A 17,457-nucleotide genomic window follows, 5' to 3' on the forward strand; every position below is an offset into this window, starting at 1 on the left:
CAAAAATATATAGGAGCTATATCACAAGCTATTGGTCTACAACATAGATATGCAAAACTATCAAGACTAAGTTCATGACAAATTAAGTTCAATTAATCAAATTACTTAATAAATCCCACTTAAATAGACATCCCTCATGTCATCTAAGTGATACATGATCCAAATCAACTAACACATGTCCGATCATCACGTGAGATGGGGTAGTCATCAATGGTGAACATCTCTATGTTGATCATATCTACTATATGATTCACGTTCGACCTTTCGGTCTCCAGTGTTCCAAGGCCATGTCTGTACATGCTAGGCCCGTCAAGTTTAACCCAAGTATTCTACATGTGTAAAACTGTCTTATACCCGTTGTATGTGAACGTAGAGTCTATCACACCCGATCATCACGTGGTGTCTCAACACGATGAACTGTAGCAACGGCGCATACTCAGGGAGAACACTTTTACCTTGAAATTTAGTGAAGGGATCATCTTATAATTCTACCACCATTCTAAGCAAAATAAGATGCATAAAAGATAAACATCACGCGCAATCAAAATGTGTGACATGATATGGCCATCATCATCTTGTGCTTTTGATCTCCATCTCCAAAGCATCGTCATGATCTCCATCGTCACCGGCTCGACACCTTGATCTCCATCGTAGCGTCGTGGTTGTCTCACCAACTATTGCTTCTACAACTATAGCTAACGCATAGTGATAAAGTAAAGCAATTACAATTACATGACGTTATCATTTCATACAATAAAGAGACAACCATAAGGCTCCTGCCGGTTGTCAGATATCTTAAAAAACATGATCATCTCATACAATAACATTTATCACATCATGTCTTGACCATATCACATCATAACATGCCATGTAAAACAAGTTAGACGTCCTCTACCTTGCTGTTGAAAATTTTACGTGGCTGCTACTTGTTTCTAGCAAGAACCGTTCTTACCTATGCATAAAACCACAACGGTGTTTTGTCAAGTTTGCCATCTTAACCTTCTTCAAGGACCGGCCGCAGTCAAATTCTATTCAACTAAAGTAGGAGAAACAGACACCCGCCAGCCACCTTTATGCAAAACTAGTTGCATGTTAGTCGGTGGAACCGGTCTCATGTGCGCGGACATGTAAGGTTGGTCCAGGCCGCTTCATCCCAAAATACCACCGAATTAAAATAAGACGTTGGTGGTAAGCAATATGACTATCACCGCCCACAATTCTTTGTGTTCTACTCGTGCATATCATCTACACATAGACCTGTCTCAGATACCACTGTTGGGTATCGTTGCATGGAAAACCAAAAAATTCTACGCATATGCAATGATCTATCCATGGATATGCATAGCGACGAGGGGGAGAGTGTGTCTATGTACCCTCGTAGACCATAAGCGGAAGCGTTTCTCAACGCGATTGATGTAGTCGAACTTCTTCGCGCTTCAACCGATCAAGTACCGAACGCACGGCAACTCCGCGTTCTGCACACATTCAGCTCAGTGACGTCCCTCACCTTCTTGATCCAGCAAGACATCGAGGTAGTAGATGAGTTCCGTCAGCACGACAACGTGGTGACGGTGATTGTGAAGTGATCTTTGTAGGGCTTCGCCTAAGCACTACGAAAATATGACCGGGGGTGTAAACGATGGAGGGGGGCACCATACATGGCTAAACAATTGTCTGCGCAGTGCTAGGCGCCCCCTCCTCATATATATAGGTGGGAGGGAGAGGGGAGAGGCAAAGGGGCGCCCCAAGTAGGTCTGAATCCTACTTGGGCTCCTGCCCTTGGCCGCCCCCCCCTGTCATGTTTGTCGGAGGGGGAAGGAAAGAGGGAGGGAGAGGGAAGGAAGGGGGAATCCTATTCCACTCTTTTGTTTCCATTCCCCTCTTTCCTTCTCCTCCTAGGTTGTCCCATATGGGGGGCGCACCAGCCCCTTGTGGCTGGTGCGTTTCCCCTCTTGGCCCATAAGGCCCATATCTTTTGTCGGGGGTGCCCGGAACCCCTTCCGGTGACCCTAGAAGTACCTGGTACCCCCCGAAACACTTCGGTGTCTGAATACCATCGTCCTATATATCAGTATTTACCTCTAGACCATTTCGAGACTCCTCGTCATGTCCGTGATCTCATTCGGCACTCCGAACAACATTCTGTCACCAAATCACATAACTCATATAATACTATATCGTCATAGAACGTTAAGCGTGCGGACCCTACGGGTTCAAGAACTATGTAGACATGACCGAGACACCTATCCAGTCAATAACCAATAGAGGAACATGGATGCCCATATTGGCTCCTACATATTCCATGAAGATCTTTATCGGTCGAACCGTTATGACAACATACGTAATTCCCTTTGTCCATCAGTATGTTACTTGCCCGAGATTCGATCGTCGGTATCTTTATACCTAGTTCAATCTCGTTACTGGCAAGTCTCTTTACTCGTTTCTTAATACATCACCTTGTGACCAACTCCTTAGTCATTGCTTGCAAGCTTATGATGTGTATTACCGAGAGGGCCCAGAGATACCTATCCAATACTCAGAGTGACAAATCCTAATCTCGATCTATGCCAACCCAACAAACACCTTTGGAGATACCTGTAGAGCATCTTTATGATCACCCGGTTATGTTGTGAAGTTTGATAGCGCAGAAGGCATTCCTCCGGTATCCGGGAGTTGCATAATCTCATAGTCGAAGGAATATGTATTTGACATGAAGAAACCAATAGCAATAAACTGAGCGCTCAATATGCTAAGCTAACGGATGGGTCTTGTCCATCACATCATTCTCCTAATGACGTGATCCCGTTATCAAATGACAACACATGTGCATGGTTAGGAAACCTTAAGCATCTTTGATCAACGAGCTAGTCTAGTAGAGGCTCACTAGGGACACGGTGTTTGTTTATGTATTCACTTAATGTTTCTGATCAATACAATTCTAGCGTGAATAATAAACCTTTATCATGAATAAGGAAATATAAAATAACAACTTTATTATTGCCTCTAGGGCATATTTCCTTCACAGCTCCCTTCCGGTCTTTCTCCAAGGTTGCAACGAGGGGATGGAGGCTTGGCATAGCCCACAAGTGCTTCTTGATGTGGTCGGCGGCTGGATGTGGAGAGATGAGAATTGTGAAGACTTTTATGATGATGATGGAGGCGGCTATGATTGTAGGTGTATATATAAAAGCTCTCCCAAAGCCCTCTCCGTTGGTGTACATCACATCTCTCCTTTGGTCCAAGGGCTCTAGATAATCCCAATCATTTTCCAAAACATTTCTTGAAGGCCAAGGAAGTCGTAGGAAGAAACGGGAATGGAATCCGACAAGAGTACCATCTGAAAGGGCAAGTTTTAGAGGTTTGTTGGTGTAGCTATACCAGCGGTATGACGAACTACGGTCATGCCAGAGGCTGTCTTTGCTCTCTGGATTCTCTGGTAAAATGACCATAATTTTTTTTGAAATGGGGGAACTCCCCGGCCTCTGCATCAGAACGATGCATACGACCACCTTTATAGATAAATAAAGAGGTTCAACAAGGTCTTACAGTCTGAAATCAAAATAACGACAAGCTCACGGAGAGCCACAACGACAAACACAAATGCCAATAGGCCACAACCGGCTAGCATAACAAAGATAGGTAAACTAATCGCCTATCCTATTATATTACCGCCAGCCAAACTGGTTGAAGATATCCTGAGCTACCATCTCCCAGCGGATAGATCCAGTAACCAAACGCTCCCTGGCCTCCGTCGGAGTGAGTAACGACCACATACGGATCAGCGCAGTGGCTCGGAAAATAACTTGCAAAAAATGAATATTTGTTGTTCTGTTAAAAGTCAAATCATTTCTGCAGTTCCAAATTGCCCACAACAAAGCACATACTCCTACGCGAATGTGTCTAGCTGTTTCGGACTCTATCCCAACAAGCCATGTTCCAAATAGCGTACTGACAGAATTCGGAGGAGAAATGTTAAAGGCAATATGCACCGTGTGCCACAACACTTTGGCTAACGGGCAATCAAAGAATAAGTGCTTGATAGTTTCATCCCGATCACAGAAACTACATCTAGTAGATCCTGTCCAGTCGCGCTTTACCAAGTTATCCTTTGTTAGAATGACTTGTTTATGTACAAACCACATAAACACTTTAATTTTCAAAGGAACTTTGACTTTCCAAACATATTTGGAACTAAGAATGGCACTAGAGTTAATGACATCGATATACATCGATTTAACTGTGAACTCTCCAGACCTAGTAAGTTGCAGCACAACTGATCGGACTGATGAGATAGCTGAACCTCCATCAGTCTACTCACCAAATGGAGCCATGCTTCCCACCGGTTGCCAACAAGCGTCCTCCTAAACTGAATATTAAGGGGAATGGACTGCAAAATCGTTGCAACAAAAGCATCACGTCGTTGAACAATACTATACAGGGACGGATACTGAAGCGCCAGCGGCGTTTCACCAAGCCAAGTATCCTCCCAGAAGCGAGTGGTGGTGCCATTACCGACTATAAACTTTGTCCTATTAAAGAAGGCCGCTTTGACTCTCATAAGTCCCTTCCAAAAAGGTGAGTCAGTCGATCTCACTGTCACCTGGGATAAAGTCTTGGACTGCAGATACCTACTACGTAGAATCTGCGCCCACGTGGCCTCAGTCTCAACTGATAATTTATACAACCACTTACTGAGAAGACATCTGTTTTTGACTTCAAGATTCTCAATACCAAGGCCCCCCTAGTCCTTTGGTCGACATATGATATCCCATTTGGCAAGTCTGTATTTTCTCTTTAGTTCATCACTTTGCTAGAAGAATCGGGATCGATAGAAGTCCAGCCTTTTCCTAACACCAACCGGGAAAGATAAGAGAAACATTGGCATACTCGTGAGCACCGAATTAATCAGAATCAATCGGCCTCCATATGACATGAGTTTGCCCTTCCAGCAACTCAGTTTCTTCTCAAACCGATCCTCGATACACTTCCATTCTCTGTTTGTCAGCTTACGATGGTGAATGGGTATACCTAAGTACGAGAAAGGTAATGTCCCCAATTCACATCGAAACAATTGCCTATAAGCCTCTTGTTCCTCGTTGGATCTACCAAAACAGAACAACTCGCTCTTATGAAAGTTAATCTTCAATCCAGTCCATTGTTCAAATAAGCATAACACCAGCTTCATATTTCTCGCTTTTGCCAAGTCGTGCTCCATAAAGATGATCGTATCATCAGTGTACTGCAGGATGGACACACCTCCATCAACTAGATGAGGCACCAAGCCACCCACCTGACCGGCCTCCTTTGCCCTGCCTATCAGAATTGCCAACATATCAACCACAATGTTGAACATAATAGGAGACATTGGATCACCTTGTCTCAGGCCCTTGTGTGTCTGGAAATAATGACCTATGTCATCATTCACTTTAATTCCAACACTCCCTTTTTGCATGAAAGATTGTACCTGGCGTCGCCAGGCTTCATCAAAAACCCTTCATGCGTAAGGCCTGCTGAAGGAAAGGCCATTTGACTTTATCATACGCTTTCTCAAAATCCACCTTGAAAACAACTCCATCTAGTTTTTTCGTGTGGATCTCGTGGAGCGTTTCATGAAGGACCACAACCCCTTCTAGGATGTTCTTGTCCAGCATGAAAGCAGTTTGGGTATGCTGCACCACAGAATACGCAATCTGCGTGAGCCTATTAGTCTCGACCTTGGTAAATTTTTTGAAACTAACATTAAGAAGACAGATGGGCCTGAATTTCTCAATTCTCACAGCCTCTGTTTTCTTAGGAAGCAGGGTTATCGTTCCAAAATTCAGTTGAAAAAGCTGAAGGTGTCCGGTGAATAAATCATGGAACAACGGCAACAAATCCCCCTTAATAATATGCCAACACTTCTTAAAGAACTCAGCCGGGAATCCATCCGGGCTGGGAGCCTTATTGTTTTTCATCTGCGATATGGCCTCAAACACCTCTTTCTCAGAAAAAGGAGCAACCGGAATATCATTTTCAACAACAGTAAGTTGAGGAACATCCTCAATCCTAGACTCATCCAGAGAAACACAGTTATCCTCTGGAGGCCCAAACACCTGCTTGTAATACTCGGTGATGTATAATTTTAGGTTCTCCTGTCCTAAAACCGTTCCTTCATCTTGTTCAAGCTAAAAGATCCTCTTCTTTCTGTGTTTGCCATTAGCGATCGTGTGAAAGAATTGAGTGTGCGCGTCCCCTTGGACTACTCGTCGGACCTTGGACCGCAGCGCCCACTTTAATTCCTCTTCACGAAGAAGCCCTTTCAATCTCGTCTCCGCGTCAATCTTGGCATGAAGCTTCGAGGCCGACAGAACCGTGGTTTCTGCTTTTACATCCAGGGACTGAATAAGGGCAAGGAGCCGTTCCTTTTCGACCTTATTAATCCCACTAAGATGCTTAGCCCACCCACGTAGGAAACTTCTCAAGTGCCTGATTTTATTCTGCCAACGCTCAAGCGCAGTCCTACCTCCTGCATCCTTAGCCCACTCTCTTGCTACGAGATCAAAGAAGCCATCTCGTTCAAACCAAGCAAGCTCGAACGAAAATGAGTTCTTGTTTCCCAAGTGGGTGGCCTCACCAGAGTATAGAAATAAAGGTGTGTGGTCAGAAATACCGCGGGAAAGTGCTTGAACTGTTACGAAGGGAAACTTCTGTTCCCATTCGACGCTAGCCAGAACTCAATCCAACTTTTCAAACGTCGGATTTGGCAACGCGTTAGCCCAGGTGAACTTTCTCCCCGAAAGCTCTATCTCTCTCAGATCCAAGCTTTCAATGATGGTATTAAACATGAATGACCATCTCCCGCCAAAGTTATCATTGTTCTTCTCCTCACGCCTTCTGATGATGTTGAAATCACCCCCACCAGGATTGGAAGCTGCTCAGAGCCGCAAATCCTAACCAGATCAGCCAAGAACTCAGGTTTGAGTTCGGGCTGTGCGGCACCATATACCGCCACCAGAGCCCAATTAAACCCATCGGCCTTCGACCGCACCCGAAACTTAACTGCAAAGTCTCCCATCACCACACTTCGGACTTCGAGCGAATCACATCTAACTCCGAGTAAGATCCCACCCGATCTCCCTCTCGATGGCAGACAATGCCAGTCAAAATCAATACCTCCCGATAAAGTATTTAGAAATTATGGCGAAAAATTGTCTCTACCAATTTCCGACAATGCGATAAAATCCAACCTATGCTCGATAGACGCCTATGCAAGAAACCTTCTTTTAGCCAAGTCTTTCAGACCTCTGCTATTCCAAAAGATTCCTTTCATACTTCTCTTGAATTTTTTTAGCCGTACGGATCCTAGAACTCCTACGCACTACGGAAGCCGGGTAGATCTTCCGCTTCCACTTGCGTTTAGGAATGTTGTGACTCTCCAGCCGGTCCTCACCACCAGGCTCAGAAGGTCTAACCACAACATTCTCAGATGTATCATCCTCCTCCTCAGACTCAGGTAGGGGAGGTATAAGATCCGCACAAAAATTATTGAGCACCCTAGCCCCCAAAGCATCAAAATCAGAATCATTCATGGGTTTAACCGCTGCTAAGTTGCGAATCATCTCTAAAGCCCGCTCTGCCTCTTGATCCAGGATATCATTAACGAAATTTGAAATTTCACTATCATTACTTCCTAGTGAAACTCCTAATTGATTTGCATTATAAATAATCTCCTCATTAGAAAAATGCAAGATAGAATTAGAGATATTAACCGACATACCAGTAGTGACCTCAACGTCACGAAGCTTGGCCGCTCTCATGGCGCACCGCTGTTGTATGTCGTCAACCTCCGGCTGATCTTGGAGACGGCAGCTCAACCGTCGCCCCTCAGAGACCGGATCCGCAATCCCTCCAAACGCAATAACCTCCTCCCGAGTGACCCTGCTCGGGGTGGGGCCTCCTGCCTCACCCCAAACACGCAGCCGGTCAGCCTCCATGGACGAACCAGCGAGAACGTCTGAAAGCGGTGGGGCGCTCGAAGGCGCCGCCGGCGTCGGTCGCGCCCCACAGCACAGAGACGGCAACGCACCGGGGGAGGGGAGTGCATGGGCCACCTTCCCGAACTCCCCACCCACCACAGGATGGGCGGCCACCCTAGGCGCCCAGGTGAAAAGGGCTCCGAGGCCACCTGCCCCGAACCCCCTCCAGACGACAGAGCCGGAAGCTGCAGCTCCGGCATCGCAAGAGGAGAAGAGAGTGCCGAGGCCACCTGCCCCGGACCCCCTCCCGAAGGTAAGACCGCCACCACTGAGACCTCGTCCACCGCGAGAAGAGAAGAGGGCGCCGGGGCCACCTGCTCCGAGCCCCCTTCAGAAGGCGGAACCGTCCCCTGCAGCTCCGGCACCGCGAAAGAAGAATAGAGAGCCGAGGCCACCTGCCCCGAACCCCCTCCCGAAGGTAAGACCTCCACCACCGGAACCTCGTCCTGAGGAGTCGACGTGCTGTGTATGAGAGGGAATGGCCACCTGCCTAGACTCCTCCTCCTCTCCCCTGACCGAGATCGGCGATGCCCCAAGGACGGGGCTCACAGCATCCTCAAAATCCAAAGCAGGTAACGCGTGCTCAAAAACCAGGTAACTTTTACATCCAAACTCCGTTTTTAATGTTGGTTGGCTCGTTCGAATCATACGAATGACACCGGCACACTTGTAGTATCATATTTTGATTTTGAGAACTTCAGAAAAAATATAGCATTCCCTAAAAAAATATTAAAAATATATAGCATTATTAAACCGAGTGACTTCATTTATAAAACGGGATGAAACCAAAGGCTTCAAATCGAAGCCCATAATCTATGCCCGTTCCTGTGAGTATTTTTTTAGAAAAGAGGCGCTTGCCCGTTCCTATGAGTGCCGTGACTGATGGTTAAAACAAGCAGAAAACGTAGGCACATCGCTACAGAAGATAAACCCCGCGATGCGATACCCTCTCTGTGGCGTCAACTCATACCTGCATGAGAGCACGACCTTTCACTGCATTGCATGCATGCCCGTTCCCTTCTCTCTCACTCACTCACTCCTGCTCGCTGTACTCCACTGTGTACGCTCTCTCTCGCCCTTTATATTTGACCACCGCCCCTCTCCACCAAGCACATCCTCCTCGGCCACTCCATCCCCACCCCCCCTCTCTCTCTTCATCGGTCTCCCCAACGCACAGCGAGCTAGGCATCCCTCTCTCTTCCCCATCCCTCCCCGTCCCCCCAGCGCCAGGTCCCTCCCTCTATCTTTATACCTACCACTGCCGCCACCCCATGGAACACAAACCCAACCCAGCAGTGCTTGCCACTACCACTACCGAGGCCGCAAGCAGCAGCGACGTCGGGAGCAGCGTGAGCAGCGGCGGCCGGAAGGGGAAGGCGGCGGGCAAGGGCGGGCCGGAGAACGCCAAGTTCAGGTACCGTGGCGTGCGGCAGCGGAGCTGGGGCAAGTGGGTGGCGGAGATCCGGGAGCCCCGCAAGCGCTCGCGCAAGTGGCTCGGCACCTTCGCCACTGCCGAGGACGCCGCGCGCGCCTACGACCGCGCGGCGCTGCTCCTCTACGGCCCGCGTGCCCACCTCAACCTCACCGCGCCGCCGCCCCTGGCCCCCGGGGCGGACTCCCACCCCCGGCCCTTGGGGTCCTCGGCTTCTTCCTCGAGCTCCTCCGCGCCTCCGCCGCTCCGGCCGCTCTTGCCGCGCCCGCCGCAGCACTCAGGTGGCGCCGGGGCGGTCTTCCACCACCACCACCACCACCACCAATACCGCTTCCTGCCGCTCCGCGTGACTCCACCGTCCACGTCGCCGCCTCTGCACTACGCGAGCACAGCCACCGCGTCCACGGTGACTACCACGGTGGCGCTGGCGCCGCCGCACGAGACGACTGCCTCGTTACCAGTGGCTTCGTCATCTACGGTGGCCGCCCAGGATGGTGTGCCGGCGGAGGCGGCAGAGGCTGAGGTGACCCCCGAATGGTACCTTGCCGCCGAGGAGGAGGACTACGAGGCGGCGCTGCTGTGGAATGAACCTGATCCCTTGTTCGACATCTTCTCCAAGTGATCAACAATCCACATAGATCAGAGCTCCTGACATGCATGAGCGACTATGGCGGATCAACGCATGCGGCAAGCGGCAAGCGGCATGCATGTGTGTTGCAACTGGAAAGCAAGGAAAGGTAGATATAGCCTTACTAGGGTTTCCGATTTGCTTTTTCCTTACTACTAATTGATCAAGCTATCTTAATTAGATATATTTTTCTTGTATTTCTTGCTGGAGTTTGGCTTTGGGGTAATGTCGTGGTATTGGGAATATTTAGGCCTTGGCAGCGACTTCAGATTTGATTTCAGTTCAGTCGTTTGCATCTACAAGTGGATGCATGATAACTGAACTGACTTGTATATACTATATATGTATCACATTATTATTTCTTTATCTTTTTGTACATACTACTACTCCCTTTTGAAAATGCTTTAAGAAAAAGAGCATATAACCTATAAAAGATATACTTGCATGTATATATACTCCTTTTTCAGAAGTACTTTAAAAACTTCAGTCTACATTTCTTTCTTCTTTTTTTCACTTCGGATCGATCTATTTTTGCTGTCTGAAAAGAGATAGTTTATATATTATGTATGTTGATTTTAATTTACCTCTCCCTAATCTTTTGAACCGCAGCTATACACTTCCTGGGCTATAATTCTGCAATGTGCAGTTTTGTGTGGTTGGGGTTTCAGTTTTGCTTAGTTATACACATATATGTTGCGTGTGAGAATTCTACCCAAACGCAAAAACTGAACGGAGCATCTTCATTATTTACTCCCTCTGTTTTCATTTACTCCACATATTAGAGTTGACTAAAGTCAAACTTCCTAAAGTTTGACCAAGTTTATAGAAAAGAATACAAATATTTACCATAATAAATTTGTATGATGTGGAAGTACAGTCAATAATTAATCTAATGATATTGATTTGTTATTGCATATATTAATACTTTTGTCTAAACTTTGTCAAAGTTTAGAAAGCTTGACTTTGACCAAAGTTTATACGTGGAGTAAATAAAAACAGAGGGAGTACTTTACAATATATCTATGACTATTTTCCATTTAATATAATCATGCAATATTTAAGATAGTAATATAAGGAGAGGAACTGTTTTTGTAAGTAGTTCTTTTCAACTTTATCCTTCACATTACTCTGAAAACTCAACTTCACATTTACTCTAAAAGTTCAAGCACAAGTGTGTTACTCCATCCGTTTCTTTTTTACTTCGCGTATTAATTTTTCTAAAGTCAAATATTATAAAGTTTGATCAAGTTTTTGTTACAAAAATCAACATCGACAATACCAAATGAATATGTTACAAACTTGAACAAATGTTTTTGAGCCGCATGCATATTACAAGATGGCCAAATCATGCGTGTTTTATGCAACGCTCAGCTAGCAAACCTTCTGAACAACCATACGTTTGAATGGTGACCCACGAGAGCTTGTGAATGGCGATGACTTGATAGCTTCTGTCTCGTGAACATCTATTTGAGTACAAGTGTAGTACATGCATGCAGCTGGGAAAACACACTGGTTTTGGGAAATGGGAGTTGTATACACTTTATTAAGCCAGTGACTAGCTAGCCAGCGCTTTTGCGCGCTAGCTTTGGAGGTTGGAAGTTGGGACTTGGACTTGGGAGTACTTGCAAGTTCTACGATTTCATACTCCACTCATCATCTCCTGCCTTGTTTGATGAAATTTTAAATTTGAGCCCTATAAACCGTTATAAATCGGAAAGAAGTGCAGCATCCGATTTTTGGTCTACATGGCAGGCTTAACACATATACAAGGTGGAGCCTTGAGAAGGCTTACCTTTGCACATGGTGATAGACAAAAAAAGTTGCTGGATCAATCACATGTATGCATGCGGCTTAAATTATTAAATTTAGATACAACTCCTAAGGCTAGTCATAGTAGAGAGTAACTTAGACCAGTAAGACTAGCCACAATGGCATGTTACTAGTCTATGTTACTACCTCTATAGTGGGGAGTAACATATATGTGGTAACATGCGACACTTCATTTACTAGGTTATAGACACGTCTTGCCTTGATATGTGTGATGTTACTCATACTACTAGTAACTAGCTATATTACCATTTTTTCTCTCTTTCTTCATTTATTACTTGTCGCATCATTTTCTTTATCTTGATATGTGTGATGTTACTTACTATTTATGTTACTCCCATTATGGATAGTCTAACATGCATATGGTACTAGTAGTCTATGTTACGACTTTCAGGCTGGTTGTAATGGGGAGTATCATACACTAGTATCATATGTAGTATCATGTAGTACTTTATTTATTGTCATGCATGACACCTAGTAACATATCATTTATTATGATACGGTATCATGATATGATACTCAACACTCTCTTTCTTCATTTAATTCTATGACACATCATCAAAATTGCCTAGTTGGCATGCATGATACTAGCATTGCAACCAGCCTCATAGTGGGTAGTGTCACATGTGTGATAACATAGATGTCTTTCATTTATTATTTTATAGAGTTATTTTGCATTGGGAAGTGCTATGTGATGGTAACATATTATGTTACTTTATTTGTCTCTCTTCTCATTAACTATTCGCCACAGTTACTACCTAGTATGTCTCTTCATTACCTATATTATGTTACTCTATTTGCCTCTCTTCTCATTCTCTCCTTACACGATATATAGTGGGTGGTTGGCCCGAGCGAGATGCAGGGTAGTTTTGTGTGATCTCTCATAGGTGTGTGCGAGCCTTCGCATTACATGTACGTTGGAGAGCCTTGTTCCATATGCGCGGGATCAACTTCGCACTACAGAGAACCAGACCGATCGCTGTGAGTCTCTCACTTTCCTACTGCAATGTGTGGTGTGTGATTGTTGAGAAGCCGTATGCATATGCACGAGTCACTGTGATCGTGTGTAGTAGTGTAGGAGAGGCCCTGGCTGATACGAGTCTCTCTCGCTCCAGATGGTGCGTATACTTTGCCGGTGGTGTGTGAAGCCATATGCGCGAGTAGAGAACCCCCCGTTGCATCGTGCGCCGTAGTTGGATGCCTTTGTATGTGTGAGTGTTGATGTGGTTGCATTGTGAGGAGCCCCAGGGCATTGCTACACCCGTCGCATGTGAAATATAGAATTGAGACCCAGTCGGTTGCCCCTCGATCGAGGTGTACACTACCCCATTGTGTTGCTGCCATGCGGTACATACCCTACCCCTAGTCGGTTACCTCGCGATGCACAGGACTGCATTGCGGCCGTAGCGCACTAACCGGTTGCTATCGCGCGCTATACCCCCTCCCCAGTCGGTTGCCTCGCGATGCGCAGGACCGCATTTCGGCCGTAGCGCACTAACCGGTTGCCTCGCATGCACATGACCCCGTTGAGGCCATAGCGCGTTAGCCAGTTGCCTCACAATGTAAATTACCCCGACGTGATCATAGCATGGTACTTCTCAGCCCAGCTGGTCGGGGCTGGATGAACAAGACCCCGTTACGGTCATAGTGCGGTACCCCGTCCCAGCTGGTTGGCGCTCAATGAACAAGACCTCGTTGTTGGCGTAGCGTGGTATCCCCAACCCAAAGTCTCTGCCTCTCGATGCACACAACCCCATTGCAGTCGTAGCCGGTTGCCTCCCGATGCACAATACCCCATTTCGGCCATAGTGCGGTACCCCCCAGCCTAGATCGTTGCCTCTCCATGTACAATGCCCCATTCGAGGTCCCCCGTTGTTGCGTGCCCCCACTGCCATGGTCTTATGTTGCCTCTAGATACACTGTCCCATTCACATTTTAGTATAAAATTGGGTCATTTATTTTGGAACGGAGGGAGTACGTAACAACATATCCCCACCCCATCCGGCTGGATTTTTTTGCGGGAAAATTAGAGAGATTTATTGATTGAAAGCATGCTCGGTGCAGTCAGCCAATAGGCTGGTCACCAGGAAGCTAGGGGTTTCATCGAGCCAGCTTTCCGTCACATTCAGTGTGCAAGCACGCTTCGCACACAAATGCGCCGGAACGTTTGCCCCTCGATTTACATGTTGAATATCAAAAGAAGAAAAAGTAGTACAGAGCTCTCCTATTTCTAAAAGTAAAAGAGCCACAATTGAACGAGAATTGTGGCGAGATTGCCAGAACTTCACCAGCTCCAAACAGTCGACGTCCATAATCACATGCTGAAATCCTCGAAGACAAGCAAAGCGGACTCCATCTCGCAGTGACAAGCACTCCATCATCAAGGGATCCGAGACTCCCATGTATGGTTTACACCATGAACCCAGGAGTGCAGAGGATGATCGGGCCACTCCTCCTGCACCGCCCCGGCCTTCATCAAAATTCAGAGTGCCGTCAGTCGTGATCTTGAACGGACCCACATCCGAGGGCCACCAACCGTAACCCGGTAGAACCAAGGTTTCCTTACGAGGTAATTGAAGGAGGGAGATAGACTCCTTAATATTTCTGATAGTTGCTGTAGGGTCTCTCCCCTCATCACCATGTTTTATTCGGTTCCTGGAATGCCAAATTGACCACATGGTAGTAGTGATCTTGGCACGTTCATCGGCTGTGAACTGAGGATCACATGTGATGTCTCGTGCCCACGTAACCGAGTGGAGAGGGGGAAGGCGAAGACCAAGCCATGTCCACGCCTCTCAGAAGCTCTGTGCATGTGTACAATGTATCAGCGCATGCTTCAAGTCCTCCTCTGTAGAGCGGCAAGCATTGCACTGACGAACATCTGCAATGTGTCGATGGTTAAGAGTAGTTTCATCTGGAAGAATGCCACGTAACACTCTCCACCAGAACACTCGCACTTTTGGGATAACATTCAACTTCCACAAGGATTTCCACAACTGTCGATCGTCCGATGAGGTTTCGGTAGCCGTCCCTTCCTCTAGAGCCAAACGCTCGTTCTGAGTCACGAGAGCACGGTACGCCGTCTTTACAGTGTAGTTACCTGATTTACCAAATGCCCATGCAAGAAAATCATCACCCCCGCCTTGCCTGATAGGAATATTAAGTATGGCCGCGGCATCCTGAGCAGTAAAATTGTCCCTGATCAATTCAAGCTTCCAAGTCCAAGTCCGTGTGTCTATGAGATCCGACACCCGATCAATGTTTGTATCTGTAGTTCTCTGAGTTGGAGTCATTGAGACCGTACCTGGAATCCACTTGTCCTCCCAAACTGAGATAGTAGAACCATCTCCCACTCTGGAGATTAAGCCTGTCTTCAGGGCATCCCTTCCCGCCACAATTTCCTTCCAAGTTGCCGAAGCTGACTTGGGAACTGGAGCATGCATGAAATCGGTATCCGGAAAGTAGCGGCCCTTGAGAACTCATGCCCAGAGCGAATTTGGGTTGGTGATGAAACGCTACCCATGTTTGCCCAGCATAGCGAGGTTAAAGAGATGCGGGTCTCGAAACCCCATCCCACCCTTGCACTTGGGTTTAGGTAACTCCTTCCAGGAAACCCAATGCATTGCTTTTTTGTCAAGAGAGCTACTCCAAAAATATTTTGCCATGGGAGAAGTGAGACTCTTGCAAACTTGTTTGGTGAGAATGAAAGTGCTCATGGGATAAGTTGGGATAGATTGAATTACAGACTTGAGCAGTGTTTCCCGGCCAGCACATGCAAGCAGTTTTTCTGACCACCCTTGCATCTTTCCACGAGCTCTCTCACTGATGTGATCGATGGTACCACTAGTGATACGTCCAACCGCAATGGGGAGCCCCAAGTACCTCTCACTGAATGCCTCGACCTGGATATTCAAGGTCGACTTCAAAGCTTGCCTGATGGTGTCCGGGGTATTGGTGCTGAAATAAATAGAGCTTTTTTCCCGGTTCACACACTGGCCCGAGGCATGACCATAGATCCTCAGAATTTCGTTCAGTCGTAAAGCACTCGGAGTGCTTGCATTAATGAAGATTAGACTGTCGTCTACAAACAACAAATGAGAGACCCAAGGTGATCTATAGCTCATCTTAGGCCCCTGTCAATAGATCCACCATTGTAATACTTCAGTAATGAGGAAAAGCCCTCTGCACAAAGCAGAAAGAGATAAGGAGAAACTGGATCACCTTGTCGGAAACTCCGTGTTGGTGTGAAGAAAGGAAGAAGCTCTCCATTAACCCGAACAGAAAAACGAACCTAGGTGACACACTTCATAATTAGGCGTATGAAAATAATGCTGAAGCCCAAACGAGACAGGATTGCTTCGAGGTAGTGCCACTCCACCCGATCGTAAGCCTTCATCATATCTAGCTTGACTGCACAAGAAAAGTTCTTTCCTTTCTTCCTTCTTCTCATCATGTGTATACTTTCATAAGCGACAAGTACATTATCTGTGATGAGACGACCGGGAACGAAAGCGCTCTGCTCTTCACTGATAATATCGTCCATGATGTATCGCAAGCGATTGGTAATAACTTTGGCCGCAATCTTGTAAAGGACCGGACACAAAGCAATAGGACGATATTGTGAAATCGACTACGGGTGCCGCACCTTGGGGATAAGTGTGATTGAAGTATTGTTCAACCCCGACGGTAGCTCGCCCCCATTCAAAAAATCCAGAACTGCCAAGGTCACGTCATTTCCTAGCAGGTCCCAATGCCGCTGATAAAACCCTGCAATAAAGCCATCAACACCAGGGGCCTTCGATGGAGCCATTTGAAATGACGCCACTTTGACTTCATCTGCGGTATAAAGTTTAGTAAGATCATCATTCATGCCCTGAGTCACCTTGATGGGCTCATGTGATAATAAGCCACTAGCCTCAGCAAAACCTTGCGTTTGATACAAGTTCTGGTAGAAAGCTAGCACCTCGGCCTTGTCCTCATTTTCATTTTCACGAACTGAACCATCTTCACGGCGTAAACTATGAATCTTATTCATTCTTTTGCGCTGGGAAGCTTGTGCCTGAATGTAGGAAGTGTTCCGATCGCCCTCGCGGAGCCATGGAACCCGAGAACGCTGACGTAGCCACACCTCCTCTTGGTGAAGGGCTTCCTTCAACTTCTTGAGTGTGCTTTTCTCCTCGTCTGTTGGTCCCATACCCATGGTACACTACCTGATGCGGTCTAATTTATTTTGAAGTTTTCTGACCGTGCGAGCCAAGCAACCAAATTCCTTTGAGCCCCATGGCTCAAGAATAGCCTGAAGGGACCCCATGGCCGATGCAATCCCCTGGAGCCCTGCCGTGTGTTGGATTCCCCGCCAAGTGTCACGTACTAGGCGATCATAATCCGTATGCGTCTGCCATACATTCTCATAACGAAACTGTTTGTTGGCCCGCAGCCCGTATGGCGGAATTTCCTTTACTTCAGCTATGAAAAAACTGTGATCAGACTCAACAGAAGGGAGGTGTCTGACCCGTATATGTTGGAAAAGTTCCTGAAAATCTTCATTCGCAAAA

The 17,457-nt window shown here is 46.7% G+C and overlaps 1 protein-coding gene and 1 pseudogene across 1 annotated transcript; one reads left to right on the top strand and one right to left on the bottom strand.

The window, feature by feature from the left end:
* The first annotated feature begins 9,172 nt into the window (after positions 1-9,172).
* Positions 9,173-10,441, top strand: LOC125534349 (ethylene-responsive transcription factor ABI4-like). Its single transcript, XM_048697605.1, has one exon. It carries the CDS (start codon positions 9,287-9,289, stop codon positions 10,067-10,069), a length of 783 nt encoding a protein of 260 aa, XP_048553562.1. The 5' UTR covers positions 9,173-9,286; the 3' UTR covers positions 10,070-10,441.
* A 3,497-nt stretch (positions 10,442-13,938) lies between these two features.
* On the bottom strand, positions 13,939-16,026 carry LOC125532877 (annotated as a pseudogene).
* Positions 16,027-17,457: the final 1,431 nt, after the last annotated feature.

The sequence above is a fragment of the Triticum urartu genome, chromosome 1, assembly GCF_003073215.2.
Source record: "Triticum urartu cultivar G1812 chromosome 1, Tu2.1, whole genome shotgun sequence".
Classification (NCBI taxonomy): domain Eukaryota; kingdom Viridiplantae; phylum Streptophyta; class Magnoliopsida; order Poales; family Poaceae; genus Triticum; species Triticum urartu.